Source organism: Cydia splendana, chromosome Z (genome assembly GCF_910591565.1).
Source record: "Cydia splendana chromosome Z, ilCydSple1.2, whole genome shotgun sequence".
NCBI classification, from domain to species: Eukaryota; Metazoa; Arthropoda; class Insecta; order Lepidoptera; family Tortricidae; genus Cydia; species Cydia splendana.
Window position 1 is genome coordinate 27822144 of NC_085987.1, and position 17916 is coordinate 27840059.

Here is a 17916-nt window from a genome sequence, read left to right on the forward strand (position 1 = left end):
TATGTTCCAAGCATTAAGAAAGCTTAGTGTTTGAGATAAATGGCTGTATAGGACAGCTCTGGCTGGGACGGACAGACGGATATAACGAAACTATAAGGTTCCGTTTTTGCCATTCCAAAGAGATAATTTATAAGGTTCTTGAAGAAAAAATTAAGCTTATAAAAGCTTTCTCTTTAGAATTTTGTCTTAGCACAGATCGTGTTGTAACTTTACTGGCGATAACAATAAATACTATTATGAGTTCATTGAAATGCATTCTGGCCGAGCCCTGCGCGTGCGCCCTAAATCGCTACACGTTTACGTCATTTACGCAGAATGGTTAATAACCACTTTATAAATAAAACTATGGTATGTAGATAATTATTCAAAGATGCATTGTTTTACACTAGGATCACCTTTTCAAAGCATTCGAATCTAAGTACTGTTTTAATACCACGGTGCCATACACAAATAGATACACGAATACGCGCACATAGTGGTCAACACAACTTATAACAACCCTCTTGTTGTGTCGGGGGTTAAAAACATAAACCTATTTCAATAAGACTGTACTCTGATATTCACTTAAAACAAAACCCAGTAGGTATGCAGACTGGGTGGGGTGGACACATTATTTTCGACCCTTATGTAGATAAGAAGATTCTAATACAGATTCTTGAAAATTTTGCTGTAGTATGTTACCCCGGGGTTTTGGATGCGGGGATGGATCAGATACAAGCTCTCGAAATCAGTTAAACACTAAACCATTTCTCAATTTTATGTTTAAAGTTACGAATCCCGAACATAGTCTGTGTAATGACGTGCGATGAATACACAAGGTGTTTAAAGAAGTTGTCCAAAAAGATGAGCAGTCGCTGCGCGGAGGTGGACTATTAAACACTTCACAGATACTCGACCTCCCGTCAGAAGGCTAAGAGGAACTTTGCATCTTAAAAACGTGGGATTAAAAAGCCCAATCATGTTTAGTAAAAGGAGGGATAAGATAATAACTACATATTTATCTCCTCTATTTTTCCGTCTTATCATCGTTTTAAACGGCAACATTCATGCAGGTCTGTCATTTTACTGCTTTTTATTTTTCTTGCCTGTCCACGGTTACAGGCAAACCACTACAATGAAAGTAGGTATGTATAATAACGATTTATGCGTCCAGTTGCGTTATTCTACATACATACTCTTGTAGCGGGAAGGTGGAATTAACTCGTGTATTTCCTAACCATCGAGTACCAAGAGTACGAGTATGATATGTCTCGGATAGAACTTTGATAGATGAGAGACTCGACGGTGGTGTGCAAGAACTAGATCGTCACCTACAGCTCTATTGAATCCAACGACGCTAACAGCACAAACAATCCTTGGGTTGCATGCAGCCATGGGAAAGAAACTGATTAGATACACGTCGTCGTCTGCAACTATGAGGTTCTCGAAGTTCTAGTAATTAGATTTTAAACCTAGACCAAGGAGTTCTAAGCTAAAGAACACTTATAGGTTCCAAATTGCATGTAACGTACTAAATTAAATGATAAGTAGGTACATATGATGCGAAATTCACTGATCTCCATATAATATTCGGCTATATACAGGTTGATTCATGAGACGTGAGCAGGACTAATCCTGCACACTCAGTAACTGATAATTGATCGATCACCGTCGTATTTAGGAGAAACAACCACACTTCTTCCTATTTTTTAACTTTTTGGTGAGGGCAAATTTAATTTTCAAGAATCATGGTCACCCTACAGGACCTAATTAATAAACATAAAACCTCTTTAACCTTAATGGCATTTTGATTATGAAGAAAATAAACTGTCAAACTTGAGTGAGATACGAGTTTTCAAAAGTAACCAGACCGTGATGACAGTAATGACATTCAATTTGAGACAGAATATCGGTAGTTTAGTATTCTAATTTTAGGGTGACCATGCATGTCGTAAAAAAATTAATAACTTTTTTTTTGCAACATGACTAGAAAATTAACGTTAACCTCACTAATACTGATACGAAACAGTTGCTTATAATTAACGATATGCGCAGTGTTAGTCCTGCTCACGTCTCCTGAATCACCCTGTATATGTTAAAGCCCAAAAGCCGCTAGGTGAAGTGGAGAACATTGTCTTGTTTAGCGCGCTGTGCTAAGTATATCACGTACTAGGCTCGTCTACGCGGTGGGCTGTGGAATTTTAAATACGAAAAGGTGTTTCTGAAAATGTTTATACTTACTTGGAAAAAATGTAGATTTTGCCTTGGAACGAGAGCATTCTTTTTTATTGTCGATTTATGTTAAAGCACATGCACTGACTGTGAAAACGTGATCACACTTTAACCGTTTGACTGAAAGTACTTGTTTCGTTATAAAATTTGATGAGCCAGCGTGCGGAGTGAGAGGTACCTATGTAGTGACAAGTAAATTGCATTGAAAATCGAAACAGTAATTTTCTGAAAAACTGATTTACTTTCATACTGTAGTGACACGTCGCTGGCCCAATATTACAGGGTTCTATGTTACATTTTCAAGATAGTTGAAATTCGACTTAATGTCACTATGACAATGCTCAAATTTCAGTTCGATAAAAGTGAAACATAGAACCCTGTAATATTGGGGCAGCGACTTGTGACTAATATTAGTTAGGTATATGTAATAAAACCATATGTTTATTATTTTTCAAATATGAATAATTTTTAGATTTAATGATTTTTATTAAGATCAAATCATTATTGATCAAATTATTGTTTTAATTTTAGCTTAACTTTATTTGTATATTTTGATGTGTTGTAAATAGGCACGTTATCTATTTCAAAACAATTTCAATGTAGTTTGGAACAACATGTAGGAACAACACCTTGTGTTATACATGGGTATGTTTGTTGGTTTAAATATATAGTGGGAAGGTACTCACTAACAAAAAATACGTGTTATTAAAAAAACCTTAAAATACTTAAATCAACCACTACTTATATTAAAAGCACATCAAACAGTACATCGATTTACATGTTTAATTTTTTTGTACAGTAATTATTACGGTTATGGTTGTCGCCATGTTGTTATTTTTATTTTATTTTTATGTCTTAAGTGACACTCGGATAATTAAGAAAAATCGATTAACGTAAGAAAAAATATCAATATCGGGCCACGCGTTTGATCTCAAGGGCGCCACAAAGGAATAAACATGCATAACATAGACTGATAAACACATTACCCTCCTATGCGTCGTGCTGTCGGATAAAATGGAGCTTTTATGACAAAGAGCGAGAAATGCCTAACTAACCAAACGGAATGTAATCGGACCGTACCTAATACATTGTAAGTAGGTGATATAAATTCAAATTATTATTCCAGTTAAAGTGTATGTAGGTTTTAATAAAAGAGTTGAAAAGTATTGACATATTTGGCCACTTTGGCCGTCATATCTACATATTTGATGTTGACTGTACCTAACTTATACGAGTGTAACATGGTAAATTAAATTATAGTCAACCGATTTAAATACAAGACACTCTCAGATCACAAGATTTCTTTCATACGTAGCGCCATCTATAGTTGATACCCCGAGTATACTTGCGATAGGTCTACTGGTGGTGCAGAGAGAGAAAGGAATACGGATTCCTTTTACTAACTAGTGCCTCGGCTTATTGATTTACAGTATTGTGTATAGATGGCGCTTTATTGTTATCTTTGGCAATAAAAGGACTAAATAGAAACAAAATATTTACATAATTATGTATGCAAGCTGTATCCCTTCATATGTTTGATTTCAAATTGATTATGATTATTATTAAATAGTTGGTTATTGGTATTATTGGGCATTAAGATTAGCAGTGTACTTACATTTTTGGGACAAATAGTGACTTGAAAGGGTTATATTCCTTTGAGAAAGGAACGGATCGTACAGAACATTGTTTAATTATTATTCCAAGCATTGATGATTCTTGTATATTTGTTGACAGAAACGTGCGGTGCCAACGACTTCCGCTGCAACAACGGCAAGTGTATATCGGGGTCGAGTCGGTGCAACAGCGTCGTCGACTGCCCAGACCATGAGGACGAAGTCGGTTGCGGTGAGTTGGCTTTTAAACACAAGTTGGTTTAAATATAGTGCCTTCCATGCCATATTACGTCTATTCGATTGATATCGTACAGACTGCAAACACGGTGACTTCCAATGCCGGGACAGCAATGTATGCATCGAAGAAAGAAAACGATGCGACGGTGTAGATCACTGCAATGATGGGTCTGACGAAATAAATTGTCCCGCAGGTAAGAAAAATGCCGATCGTAATTTTTATGATATATAAATATTTCAGTACCTGACTGTAACTAAATGTATGTTCGTTTCCTTATGCTTCAACTTGGATTGGAACGGTAAGTATCTCGTATATTTGCATGGTCTGGTCACCACGTATGCCCGAATAGCGGAAAGTTTCGATGCCGAGATGGCACTTGCATATCAATGCTTCTGCGCTGTGATGGCTTCAGAGACTGTGCAGGCGACGACAGCGACGAGATGGGTTGTCGTAAGTGTTCACCTATTTAATAGGTATGTAAATGGGTGTACCAAATGCGGGGAGACTGATATATTATGTTTATTTAAAAAGCATGCACGGCAAACCAATGGCAGTGCGATTATGGAACCTGCATCAAGCGAAGCCAACGCTGCGACGGTCGCGTGGACTGCCCCACCGACCGATCCGACGAACGCAACTGTCTCGGTAACCATCCGACCGAACTAAATGCTTGCCTACCTAAAGTTATACTAAAGTTACTTAGTAACTTCCGCCAATAGGTATCTCTCTTCCGAGCTTCGCAGGACTTTGGTTCGGATCTGAATGTTGTATAGTGTTCCTTTTATTTGATTTTATTTTTTACTGATTACTGTTTTCATAGTCATTAAAAGAATACTCCCATTATTATAACTCAATCATATCATTTACCTCATAGAAATAAAAGCCATATATCATTAAATTAATAATCTCATTATACCATTGTATAGTTAATACCTATAGCATGCTAAGCAAAAATGAATTCAGTTAGCACGCACATTAAATAATGAACATTATGGGAGATGATTCGAGTCGTCAGAATCACAGGTATCTGGCTGCAATATATGTATTACTTGAAAATCATATTTGAGGAAAGTGGACAAACAAGGACAACTATGGTAGCCAATCATGACCTTCCACTCAGACGAGTCAAATATGCTCCCAGTTTCGTAGCACGAAGTCGAGGACGAGGATAATGCATACAAGTTACGGCTATGGCAGTCAGGTCGCGATCTATCTGAGACTATTATGTAGAGCAATGGGCACCGTCTGATGCGATGATTAAGCTAACATTTCCAAATTCATTCGGGTCAATAGCGCCAGAGGGGTCGCGTCCAGTAGCTTAACCAACGACTTAATATTATGAGCTTAAGGTTTTTGATTTGTTCACTCGTAGGTATTTGTATGTTCTCACTAGTGCCACTTACTCGTATTCACTTAGATTGATTTAAATTTATTTCTTTGTAATTGTTTCTTGTGAAGTGGATCCCAGTGACGATTTAAATGGACACGTGACTTTTAATAGGGCCCTTACCTTATTTAATGTGTGTGCTTTTCAATCACCTCACTTTTTTTTAATATTTTGCATGTTTATTTTAATATTAGCTTTGCCGCCGCTGACATCCCACGAGTACTTTATGTGCAAAGACGGATCGTATATTCTGCAAAGTCAAAGATGCAACAGAAATTACGATTGCCCTGCAGGAGACTATTCCGACGAAGTGAATTGTCGTAAGTTCTTTCAGTCTAAAGTTTTCGGTTTTGTTTTGTAGTATTCTTTCTTTTTCGTCCTTTTTCTTCTATTCTTTCTTTTCCTTCTTCTGTTTCTGTTTCTCCTTGTTGCAATTTCTATAGTCTATATACTTACTATTATTTCTTTTAATCGTAAATATTGCTCTGATGAGCTTCCATTAATAATTATGATAGTCTTACATTCATTACCCACTAATGGATCGTTTGATTTCTTTATTCAATAACTCCTAGAGACATTTCTAATAAACTCTATTTAGGTAGGTACTAACTAAAGCTACTACGCTACGTACTATTTTCCACGCGAAGTGCCTGTGGCCACTTACCGGCTGTGTCCTAACCGCTGTGCGTAAAATTAAAGGAGCAATAAGCCAAATTTCAGTGCAACTCACCAAAGCCAGAATATTTTAGCTTTTGCTTTAAATCTAATAAGTAAACTACTGTAAAAATACACGCTTGTATTTTAATTATAAATAATTGTATTTTAATGATAAATAACCATTTCTTTTCCTGTTTTTAAGTAATTAACGTTCAATATACATATTTTCATTATCTTAAGTATAAAATTCGCTTTTCTCACCCTGCTACTCAATTTTGTTGAGAAATGTTATTTTATTAACCTACTATACCTACATATACATTATAAGTCTTGTAGTTATATTTCTTTAAATATATATTTTTTTAATTAACCTACAATTTAATCAAATTAAACATTTTGATAGTGGATAGGTATCTTAGACTAAGAAAACTTAACAATAGCACATTGAGCTTGTGATGAAAAAAAACAGGTTGTCCCGTAACCCAACGATAAAGCAAAGTGGACGTCGCGTCCTGGACGCAGGTGTCTGTGTCCACTGGTCCAGTCCTCTTTGTTGTACCGTTACGTGTCAACGTGTATAAGACGAGATTTCTTTTACCCGTCAGCATGTGGTGAAGGCGACTTCAAATGTGACAATGGCTACTGCATCCCGGCATCTAAGCATTGTGACAGAACGCATGACTGTCAGGACCGTTCAGACGAACGCGGTTGCAAATATGGTTTGACTTTTTAACATTCATGATTTTTCAAAATATGTTTAAATTATTCGTAAAATTCAAGAGGTGATGGTTGGGCAGTAACGTTTGACAACTCTAAAATTGTAGATTTCGAATTTGTAGCCCAATTTGAAATTTAATTGACTTAGTTTTGTTCGTCTTTTTTTGTGAACGTTTTATTTACTTCATTTATATCTTATCTTCCGTTGTATATGAAAAGGTGAAATCAGTTCGGCAAACTTTCTGACAAACAATTGTTTGACTTATCTAAGTACCTACGCCTTTGTAATAAGGCGAAAAATGTAAACATATGTTTGACGTCGACTGTACAATAATTTTGTGAACGGGTTTTGTCTAGAAAATTCAAAATTATATCATAATATTACTAGTTCTGTGATCATAATAATTCTTATTGGTTATTGGTTGAGGACGCGTACGCGCACTAGATCACATCATCGTACGTGGAAACATGACGCACTGTTATTCGAATTGTATGTTATGTGTTAGTTCATGAATAAAAAGCTCCCATATAAGCAAAGCATGGTAAACTGTCAGAGAAATTGCCGTATGAGTTCCCTTTTACACCAGTCCCCGTTGCAAAAGCTTTGCCTACTAATTCGATTAACTTTTACCTCTAACAAGTTTTTTTAAACATTTTTTTAAATTAATTACATACGATGTCTTATGTTGCTTGGACTAAAAAACAGAGAGTCTTTTAATCAAATGTGGATTGTATTTTTTTGTTTTAGTGATATATATTTTGACCTTAGATAACATACGTATTATGTAAACATACGGAATCTCATTCATGTATACTATCGTGGATATTGATAATTTGATATGTCCAGGGAACATAATGCCCATATACTTTTAATAATATAATAAGTCCCATTGGTCAGAAATATTGCAGACCGACATATACTTTAGAATGTATGTTTTGTACATATTTCTGGCACGTGAGGGGTTGTGGTTTAAGCAATAAATTATGACAGGCACAATATGCATGGCTTATGAATATAAATGCTCGAGCGGGCAGTGCGTGCTCGCCGACGCGCAATGCAACGGGACGGCGGAGTGCGCAGACGGCTCCGACGAGAGGAACTGTCCTGGTTGCAAAAGAGACCAGTTCCAGTGCAGGGACGGTTCCTGTCTCAACATCGCACTACGATGTAACGCTAAAAGAGATTGCCCTGGCGGTGAGGACGAGTTAAACTGCGGTAAGTATTGGAAGATTTCCGTAGGCAAAAAGTTACAAATTGTTTCCCTCAATGATAGGCATGTGCATGTACCTACACCATTTAATTATATTACTGCACGGCATGTTACTCTTAAAAAATCACTTCATTAGAATAAATACCGTTAGGTAAGTTAAGTTATTCGTTTTGAAGGAAAAATTGTTGTTCGCATTTTGTGAAATGACGTTACTGTATGTCGGTTCGCTTTACATATATATATTTTTTAAAGCAATTATGAAATCTAAAAGTTGTTAATGCCCGTTAAATGCTTCGTCCACGTTTTGCCATTTGAAGTCAATAGATTTGGCACAAGCGATAAGCTAATTGATGTGGTATAAAAAAGTGACATTGTAAGATATAATGAAGATACTGTCGTATTGCAGGGCCGCAACAATGCCCGGTGGATCAGTTCACGTGCGCGCCGCAGTCGCAGGTGCGATGCGCCGTGCACTGCGACGAGGTGGCCGAGTGCGACTCGGGCGAAGACGAGCTCGACTGTCCCCCACCCGGTACTTTTCAATTCTTTCCTCCACTGGCTATGCAACATTCTATCAGCATTTTGTACTACTGAATAGTCAGCTGCAGTATAAATATCCCCTCCCATCGAAACCGTCTAATTTTACCCATATTTTTTTTATTTATTCTACCATATTTTTGTGGAAAAACCTACCGTCCACGTAAGGTTTAATGTATATGTATAGACATATGTATAGAATTACTTATAGTTATATATTAGGCTGTAAAAATGGTTATTGTTGCCTTTATTACACTTTGATCTAAAATATACTTCATTTTTTACATTTATTGTGATAAATATATACAGCGCAAATATTTCTGCCGCCACTGCGAAAGTAAATATTGTAAATTGTTAATGTACATATTCAACACTGTGTGCGTTGCCATGCTAAGTGTGATATTTAATGTACGCGGTGCCCAAGTGTTACAAATATGTTATTGATAGTACTGGATTTGGTATATGGTATATTTACGATTACTTACTATCAAAATTGAATCTATGATGAAGGCTATTAGGATAACGGTTTTGAATTGTGTGTTTTGTTAAAGAGCCGTGCGAGCACGAGTGCGACGGGAACTGCCTGGTGCCGTCGCAGATCTGCAACGGCGAGCAGGACTGCTCGGACGGCAGCGACGAGTACTTTTGCAACAACTGCGAAGGACCTGACAACTTTAGGTCAGTTTATTTGCTAATAAAAAAGCTTTTGCATAACTATTACTATTATTACCTATTTCTTGACCAAATAACTAACCAATTAAATTACTATTTAGATCACCTTGCATTAGTAATTTTCAGCTGGCCTTTTAGTCAACAACAAATGCCTTAGAAAAAAGTAAACCGCGTAGTGCTCGGATAAAAATGTTTTGGTCAAGTATTATTAAAATGTGGCTTTCCATCAGAGAAAAGGGTCCTTATGCTTCCAGTGCGATAAGGTTCTTTTTATCTAAAATAACAACAGACATTCTGTTAGAAAGGTCCTAATTGCACATGGGGCATAAGGACCCTTCTCTCATGGAAAGCCACAAATACATTTTATGTATAAGTACCTACGCTTATCTAATAATGCTCGGATTATATCTCAGAACTACACGTATATGCAAATGACTTTTTAGTTTATCATTAACTTATTAGCGAGTGCAATGTGGCTTTAGCGAATGTTTTCTAAATATTTATGTTAAACGTATGACTGCGCGAATGGCCAATCTACCTATTAATTTATTCTATCATAAAAAACAGTTTTTGTTCCCGCCAAAGATCTAATTAGAGGCAATAATATTATCTTAATAGATATTTTTTTTAAATAATGAATACACAATTATTTAGTTATAAGTATTACAACGAAATTGTTTATTTTGTGTTTAGATGTAAGAGTGGAGAATGTGTGCACAAAAATGTGCGCTGCAACGGCCTGCCGGACTGTGAGGATGAGAGTGACGAAGAGGGCTGCGACAAAATCATGATACCATCGGGTAAGTCGTACGACAAACGTCACTTGACGGTACTCACCCGTACAGTATGCGGACGTACTCCGAGAATTTGGGTGCCCCCTTAGAGCGTTTTCACACTGTCCGATCCGATATCAGATGTAGGATCCTACATCCACGCAGGTAGTCAGGCCGCGGGGACGCGGCTTTAACGGTCACGCACACTACAACAAACATTATGCATACACATAGGCACACAAACAAAAATTATCGGCCGACGGCGGACGGGGTCCGTCCGACATGGCTAAAATTATCGGAAGTGCCTTTCCGATATCGGATGTCGGAAGGAGGAAATGACAAAAACAGTCCTGTAGCTGTTTTGCCGCTGGCATTAAGTCCGCCTTTTTGCGTTATATATCGTTTTTAGTAATAATGATTTATTATAATATATGCATAAATAAATACAGAAAAACACATACTTATATCTTACATTTTACTTTCTTCCGACATCCGATATCGATCGGACAATGTGAAAACGCCCATACATTGCGGGCGCCTGCACTCCAAAAAAACCAGTCAGTGCTGCATTCTACCGACTGCGCCATGTAAAGTATTAGGAATTGTACAATGAAACCACCTCAGCTGATTATAGACTGTTTTTTAGGGTTCCGTACCTCAAAAGGAAAAAAACGGAACCCTTATAGGATCACTCGTGTGTCTGGCTGTCCGTCTGTCACAGCCTATATTCTCCGAAACTACTAAACCAATTAAGTTCAAATTTGGTACACATATGTAAGTCTGTGACCCAAAGACGGACATGTAACGTAAATAAATGAATTTTAAACATAGGGGCACTTTTGGGGGGTAAATGAGACAGTTAAAAAACAAAGTTTTGCAAACGATATCGTGTTCTGTATCAAATGGAAGAGCTTATTCTGAAAATCTTAAATATATTTTATATTATTTTAAAATAAATAGTTCAGAAGTAATTTAAGGAAATAGGCAAAAAATTACCACTCTCCCCCCCCCCCCCTTTATCTCCATAACTACTGGGTCTAAAATTAAAAAAAAAATACACAAAATAGGTCTTTACCTATAGATCACAGGAAAACCTATTAGAAATGTGCAGTCAAGCGTGAGTCGGACTTAATTACTTAGTTTTTGATCCGACCCTTACGGGTTTTTTAAAGACATTTCACTCACGTTACACATCAAAAAATACATTGTTAAAAATTGTGTAATGTACGGAACCCTTGGAACGTGAGTCCGACTCGCACTTGTCCGGTTTTTTATTTTTCTTGCAGCCGATCCGACCTACCCACATATAAATACTAACAGAGCACATCCTATATGCCCGCCGTTTTCTCCACTCGGATATCCTCAGGGCCGGAACTATACTCTTAAGTTTAAATGAAAACAATTAAATAAGGAACATTACAAACTGAAGCGGTACTGGTATAATAATTTAGCACGTGCCAGCTCTCTTGAATCTCTACTTAAGGGGCCGGTATATGACGTTTTCGATTTAGACCTCACTTTGTAACCATAATTTGTTCAATAAATGTTTAATAATTGCATTAAATTACACGTAAATTTGTTCACGAAGAAACCGTGTACCGACTCTTCATGCCGTTGTATTTTTAATTTGCTGTTATTCTCTACAAATCGACACTAAAAGTATCAAAAAATCAAAATATGGAGTTCCGTTTGAGACGGAAGCAAAACAATTTTGTCTTTGACAGTAATTGAATTATTGTATGATTCTGAAAGCTAGATAATCCAGCTACCAATTTATTATCGATTTATATTTTTACTCACAAAGACAACACAGAAATTCAATCTCAAATGTAAACTTTCGAACAATTTCCATACATTGACGACATCACTCAAAATTCTTCTTCAAGTCAGATGCCCGTTGGGGCTACACCGGAGCACACGTGTACTTCTTCAAATGAAAATGACAGCTTGATTTTCTTGCTTTTGACAATTATATTGACATTAAATCATATACGCACACGAGAAAGTATACCAGTAGATAAATTGTATTTCAAAAAATAGGGTACATAAATATCAGCTCGCGTCTCATTTAAATTTGATTTGCTGTTATAATGGTTGAAAACCGCAGTAAACTATCTTAAAACAATACGATTACAGTCGAATTTAAGTATTATGTTCCTTCAAAACTCGCTTAAAATGAAAAAAGTTTAAAGACTCATATTTACTGACTGGGATCAATTTTTATTATGCTGGTATCATTTTGCGTCAGTTTAAAAACGTATTTGACTTATGTACGTCAATGAATTTTGATGACAATTGTAATCTTGTATTATATTATAGAACTTTTATCTTAAAATAATGCCTATTAACAGGAAGAGTTATGTAATTCGTATAAGTAATACGAAAGTCTTGTACCTAGATCTGTAATACCATGGATTGCGACGAATAAATGATAATGATTATGCGGTTCGTTCCGTCTATATGTATAATGCGTGTACGTGCTGTTCTCTGAAAATCTTCAAGAAAAAATAACGGCTAGACCAGCACTAAGTACTAGCGAGTTTTTGCGGCTTTGGAGACCGAGATGAAGCTTACAGGCCAATAGCGCTCTAGTTATTGTTATGTATACCTATGTATCGAATGTTTTATAAATTACCTATAAAAAGCAATTTTTTATTTCGATTAGGTCTACATTTTGTGCATATTGCATATCTGAAGTATTTTCGTACTAAACTTGAAACTTTCGTTGAAACTAAATAAAATAATTATTCCAAATGTACAGTCGCCTGCAATTTATGTTACACAACGAAGGCCGCAAAAATATCTGACACGATCTTATTTGTAGAACCATAAGACCATGTCACATATTTTTGCGGCCTTCGAAGAGTAGGTACCGTCATTATCACCAACTTTGCCCGCTTATTTTTTTAAACGAATTTCTCAAAAAACATCACATCATATGACTTTTTTTGCTCAGCACGTCCATTGTGATCAAACGCATCAGTTTATTTGAAAAAAATATATATTTTTTATCGTGTTTTTACTCATTTTTTTGCGTTTTAGAGGGCGGGCAAAGATATCCGGGGTTTTCGCCAACATTGCCCACGTCAATTTGGTATTCAAATACAGCTCGTATGATGATGATGTCTAAGGATCACTTAAAGGTTTAAAGACGCAATCCTACCATTCCCTGTTAATAACTTAGCGATAAGTGTAAAAACTTTAAAATAAATTTGCTGGGCAATGTTGCCTACCCGTTTTTGCCCATTTCCAAATAAGGCTCGCCTAAGCATTTTACAAAGGCTAGGGTTGTCACTTTTGAGAAAATCTGTTACAATAGTTTAATGGCAAAAAATATGATTTTTGTTGTGTTTTTCATTCGTTAACGGGATAAAACATCTAAATAAAGGATAATAAGACAAATTAAATACAGTATATATTTATATACTTATTTTAGTGTACAAACATAACCTAATTTTACTTGCGAAGTTGGGTAAATTAGATGAAAGTGACAACCCTAATCCGTTTTTGGTTGTGGGCAATGTTGGTACAGATGCCAAATTACCGGATTACTTTGCCCACCGCTAAAACTTTTGTGTATTTAGGCCTTTTTAGTTTAAATCTCAATAGACATAATCTATGCTTCATGTGTTATAACTCAAACCCGGAAATATTTGTCAAAGGGTTCTCAATTTTTTCTACTTGCATTCATTATTTATCAATTTTTTGCCCGCCGAAATATACCCTATATTAGACAACTCGCTCAAACTCTAAATTCCCAAGTCAAGTTATGCACAAGTTTGGTATATAGTTTTGTCAGAAATATAACCTATTTTCTACTAAAAATAGCAGGGTGGCCATAACTATTATAATTTTTTCTACATTAACGAATTTGTTTAAAATTGTCGTTTTGGGCAAAGTTTCCCTGGAAGCAAAGTTGGCGCTAATGACGTAACATATTATTGCAGGTGACTGTACATAAATGTTTCGGTGATTTTGAGATTCTTTTTCAGGTTAGTTTACTAACAATCAAGTTATGCAGATACCGATTTCGTGAACGTATAAGTAGTAAGGTACCGCTATTGTTTAGCGATACCGATTATTTTTGAAGGCAAAACTATACCGTTGAAATATAAAGATATTAAAATTACAGCAGGGACAACCATTTTTTATAGGTGTACCTAAACCATCATTGGCCGAGCGTTAGCAAAGGTCTCCGTTTCAGCTTGGGCAAAAATGCTTTTGTATGTTCTCCTTTGCAGATCACATTTCTCAACTGATTCTCGTGAAAATTTGTAAGCAGGTTCGATAGAACTATTCTGTTTCGCTTTATCCGCCAAAATGGAATTGCCACCCTGAGCCTCTACCATCAGTTTTAACATTGACATAACGCTCACGTCTACGTAATTTACTTTCTGTACATCTCGCTTCCACTATTGCTCGCATATGCGAGTACGAGCGAGATGCATAGAAAGTAAGTTACTTAAACGTGAGCGTTATGTCAATGTCAAAACTGGTGGTAGCCGTACTGCTGAAACTCTATTTATTTAAATTCCTATTGAATGTTGCACCTTATGAAAAACCGTATAGAGTAGTAAATAACATTTTACATCTGACTTAATGACATCTTGTTTTATTCGCTTTAATTGTACAAAACGCGTATCTCGACAAAGCAATATTAGGTAGTAAAACAGTCAACAATCAAATTAATTAAATAGGTAAGTACGTCACGTGTGACATGAACAGACAAGGAAAGCAAGATTAAATGCATTGTTTCTCTTTCATCTTTCAATGGAACGCTTTTACCCTCAAAGGAGGCTAGTGGTCAATACTAAACTAAAAGTCCAATCTTAAAAAAAACATGATGGGTCACTGACCTGTCCCAGTAAAGTGAGGTAGTGTGCGTGAAGTGCGCTTGTGTGTGAAATGGGGTAAATTGACAGAATCTGAAATTTTACCCACCGCTACCGTCGCCTTAATATTATAAATGCGAAAGTAACTCTGTCTGTCTGTTACGTCTTCACTCTACCGCTGAACAGATTCAGATGAAATTTGGTATGGAGATAGTTTGAAGCCTAGGGAAAGATAAGGGTCGTTTTTGTCAATCATCATCATCATTTCGGGCACACAAGATTGCGGGCAGGAGCTATAGTAGGTATATCATAACTCTTAAGCTTAACTTTCCCAATGTATTCTACTTTTCGCTTTTGTTTAAAGTATAACGGCGTAATTCATAACATCATTATAAGCCTCAATTAGCTATGAGTCGTTTGTCTTTATCTGTCATGTTGACTTGGTATGTATATATTTGTAAGAAAGGGATAAAACATAATTTAACTAATTCAGGCTCATAAAGTTCTATGAATTAGGGGGTAGGTCTTTATTATTTTCTCGTTTTAATGTTGAAACTTATTATTTTACAGAGAAATGTACCGAAACCCAGTTCCAGTGTAATAATGGCTTTTGCATTGACATCGACTTCTATTGCGACGGCAACTCGGACTGCGCCGATGGTTCCGACGAAGAAAACTGCCGTAAGTAACTTTTTATTGTATTTAATATGTTAAGATAGGAAAAGTGTCCTATAATTATCCGAGATCAAGTTTTTTGTGGAAAAATATAAGACACTCGCAATTTCAATGGTACTAAACAATTTTTTTATCGAGTACGAGTAGGTATTTTACACTTGTGCTGTATTCTTAGCAAATATTTTAACATAAATTGTAGATAATTATTTTATAAATCGTCACATCTAGTGAAAAATAAACCTCTTCCTACTCGTAAACAAATAGATCAAATCTAGAAAATGTTGATATGGTTATTTTCTTACACTATAAGGTAAACTTACTGGTGCTCGACGCGGTCTCAGTACATGTCATCTTGAAACTTAACTCATTGTCAATAGACGTGACAGCAGGGTGTCATCTATTGGGCATTAGCATGTCGAGCACTAGTACGTTTACCTTATTTATTACAAAACAAATAAAATGACTATTACTGTATAAGTTTTATTAATTACTTATTACTACTATTGAAATTCCGACAGTCTTATGTTACATACCGCGAAAATTTAGATTTCTGACATTTATGAGGGGGAACAACTTTCGCTCCTTTTATAACAGTATTGATTGAAGGCCAACATAAGAGTAAAGTAGGTACTTAAACTTTTGTAAATGTATCTACGAGGGAGAGGTGTGTTAATCAAAGCAAAGCGAACGACATCAACAATGAATCTTGAGCGTAGGTACCTAGTGTACCTATCTACTCGATTTTCAACTAAAAAAGACTATTAATCATTGAGATCGATAGAAATTAAAATTATAAGGTACCTATGTACTCGGGTTTTTTTGCTTACAAACTAAATTTTTTAAAGATATAATATGGATAGTAAATATAATAATTTTCATATGCTATTAAGAAAAATATAATCAATATAATCAATATGATGATCGAATGTTAGAACGTCACCAAATAAACATTTCAAAAAAATCTTTAATAATTGACCTTGGGGACTAATTATACACATATTACGTAGGACTACTTTTACCACTTAACCGTTACACAAGACAGAAACAGTTTTGATGTATACTATGGGTAGGTATTGTTATTGTATAATTATTTGAACAAATGCAGTTTTTTTCTGAACAATTATCGCTCATGTCATGTCACTTGCCTTGGTCAATACTGTTATACTTATGTTATTTACTGTTGCTAACAATATCAGAACCAAATTTTAAACACATAGATGCACAAATGCACAGTCGACGCTTGTAAAGCAATTTAGCACTAATATTTGAATAACTAACGCACATATTGGCTATAAATGGCACCACTGACGAAGATGCACATTGCACAAATTTATTAGACTACGTATCTATTTATGTACCAGTTAACTAATGTTCTCCCTATAGCATGATACTGTTACAACTGATGTCGTGAAATAGTCGTCTCTCTAAATTTGCATCTAACGGAGGGGAGGATGATTGCTTTAAGTCGGAAATAAGCGATGCCTTGCTACAGTTGTAGGTTTGGGTCCACCTTTTACTATCATTTACTTAATAATAATTTAAAATAAATACGGATTAGTTTCCTTTTCAACATCAACTTTCAGTTTACATAACTACTGTTTTACAACTTGTCAGATTATTGTGAGTTTAATTTAACTTCATTAGTTTATGATACATGGGATAGGCGTTACCTGTTGTAGCCTATAATGGTATCTATAATAGGTTTGTACATTGGCAAAGAGACGTTGTTAGTGGTGAGAACGCTCGCGGTTTGACAGTTAGGTGTCGAGTTGGTAGTGGTGTAAGTGTCGGTGGTACGTAACCCGGTAATGCGCAGACTGGGCGGCGGCGCGGCCCTCGCGCTCCCCGGCGCCCGACTCTGCGTGCCACGAATCACAATTCACATGTTACAATGGGCGCTGCATACCCCACATGCAGCGGTGTGACAATGTCTATGACTGTTCGGACTTCTCCGACGAACAAAACTGTTACAATTCCGGTATTAACAACATATAATGGAATGCTGAATGCGTGTTCAAACATCCCAACTTCCCAAGTGTTTCGGTACTCCCATAATACCTATTTTTTTCGACCCTACCTAGAGTAGTGACTGATGATTGGTTTCTTAGAAGACAATATTTTTTTAGCCTTGATGTATTTATTAAGTATTTTCGCAATGAAAATGGGCCTTTGTAGCGAGATCTACCAGTAGGTATGATTACATGGTGCACTTAGCAGCTTATCTCTTTTAACCATTTGACAGTCAAGATGATTTTTTTCTGCAAAGCCCTAATTAATGGCCTAAGTAAGCTGAGGATTCTGTCTCGGGTTTCACAAATAAATAGGAGCAAAATATTAGATTTTTTCGGTCCGTTTATGTGTATGAGTACAACAATACCCTAGAGCAGAAACGT

At 36.1% G+C, this 17916-nt stretch overlaps 1 protein-coding gene and 1 long non-coding RNA gene across 2 annotated transcripts in view; one reads left to right on the plus strand and one right to left on the minus strand.

Moving 5' to 3' along the window:
* Nucleotides 1-17916, plus strand: part of LOC134804691 (basement membrane-specific heparan sulfate proteoglycan core protein-like) — a 185765-nt gene that overhangs the window by 125406 nt on the left and 42443 nt on the right. Inside the window, exons 10-18 of the mRNA XM_063777814.1 lie at nucleotides 3946-4056; nucleotides 4139-4255; nucleotides 5644-5769; nucleotides 6712-6825; nucleotides 7815-8039; nucleotides 8441-8566; nucleotides 9123-9249; nucleotides 9937-10043; nucleotides 15419-15529. Coding sequence (XP_063633884.1) covers nucleotides 3946-4056; nucleotides 4139-4255; nucleotides 5644-5769; nucleotides 6712-6825; nucleotides 7815-8039; nucleotides 8441-8566; nucleotides 9123-9249; nucleotides 9937-10043; nucleotides 15419-15529 — 1164 coding nt within the window. The remainder of the gene's footprint in view (nucleotides 1-3945; nucleotides 4057-4138; nucleotides 4256-5643; nucleotides 5770-6711; nucleotides 6826-7814; nucleotides 8040-8440; nucleotides 8567-9122; nucleotides 9250-9936; nucleotides 10044-15418; nucleotides 15530-17916) is intronic.
* LOC134804946 (uncharacterized) overlaps nucleotides 1-17916 on the minus strand; it is a 371780-nt gene that overhangs the window by 90911 nt on the left and 262953 nt on the right. The gene's annotated exons all lie outside the window — the stretch shown is intronic.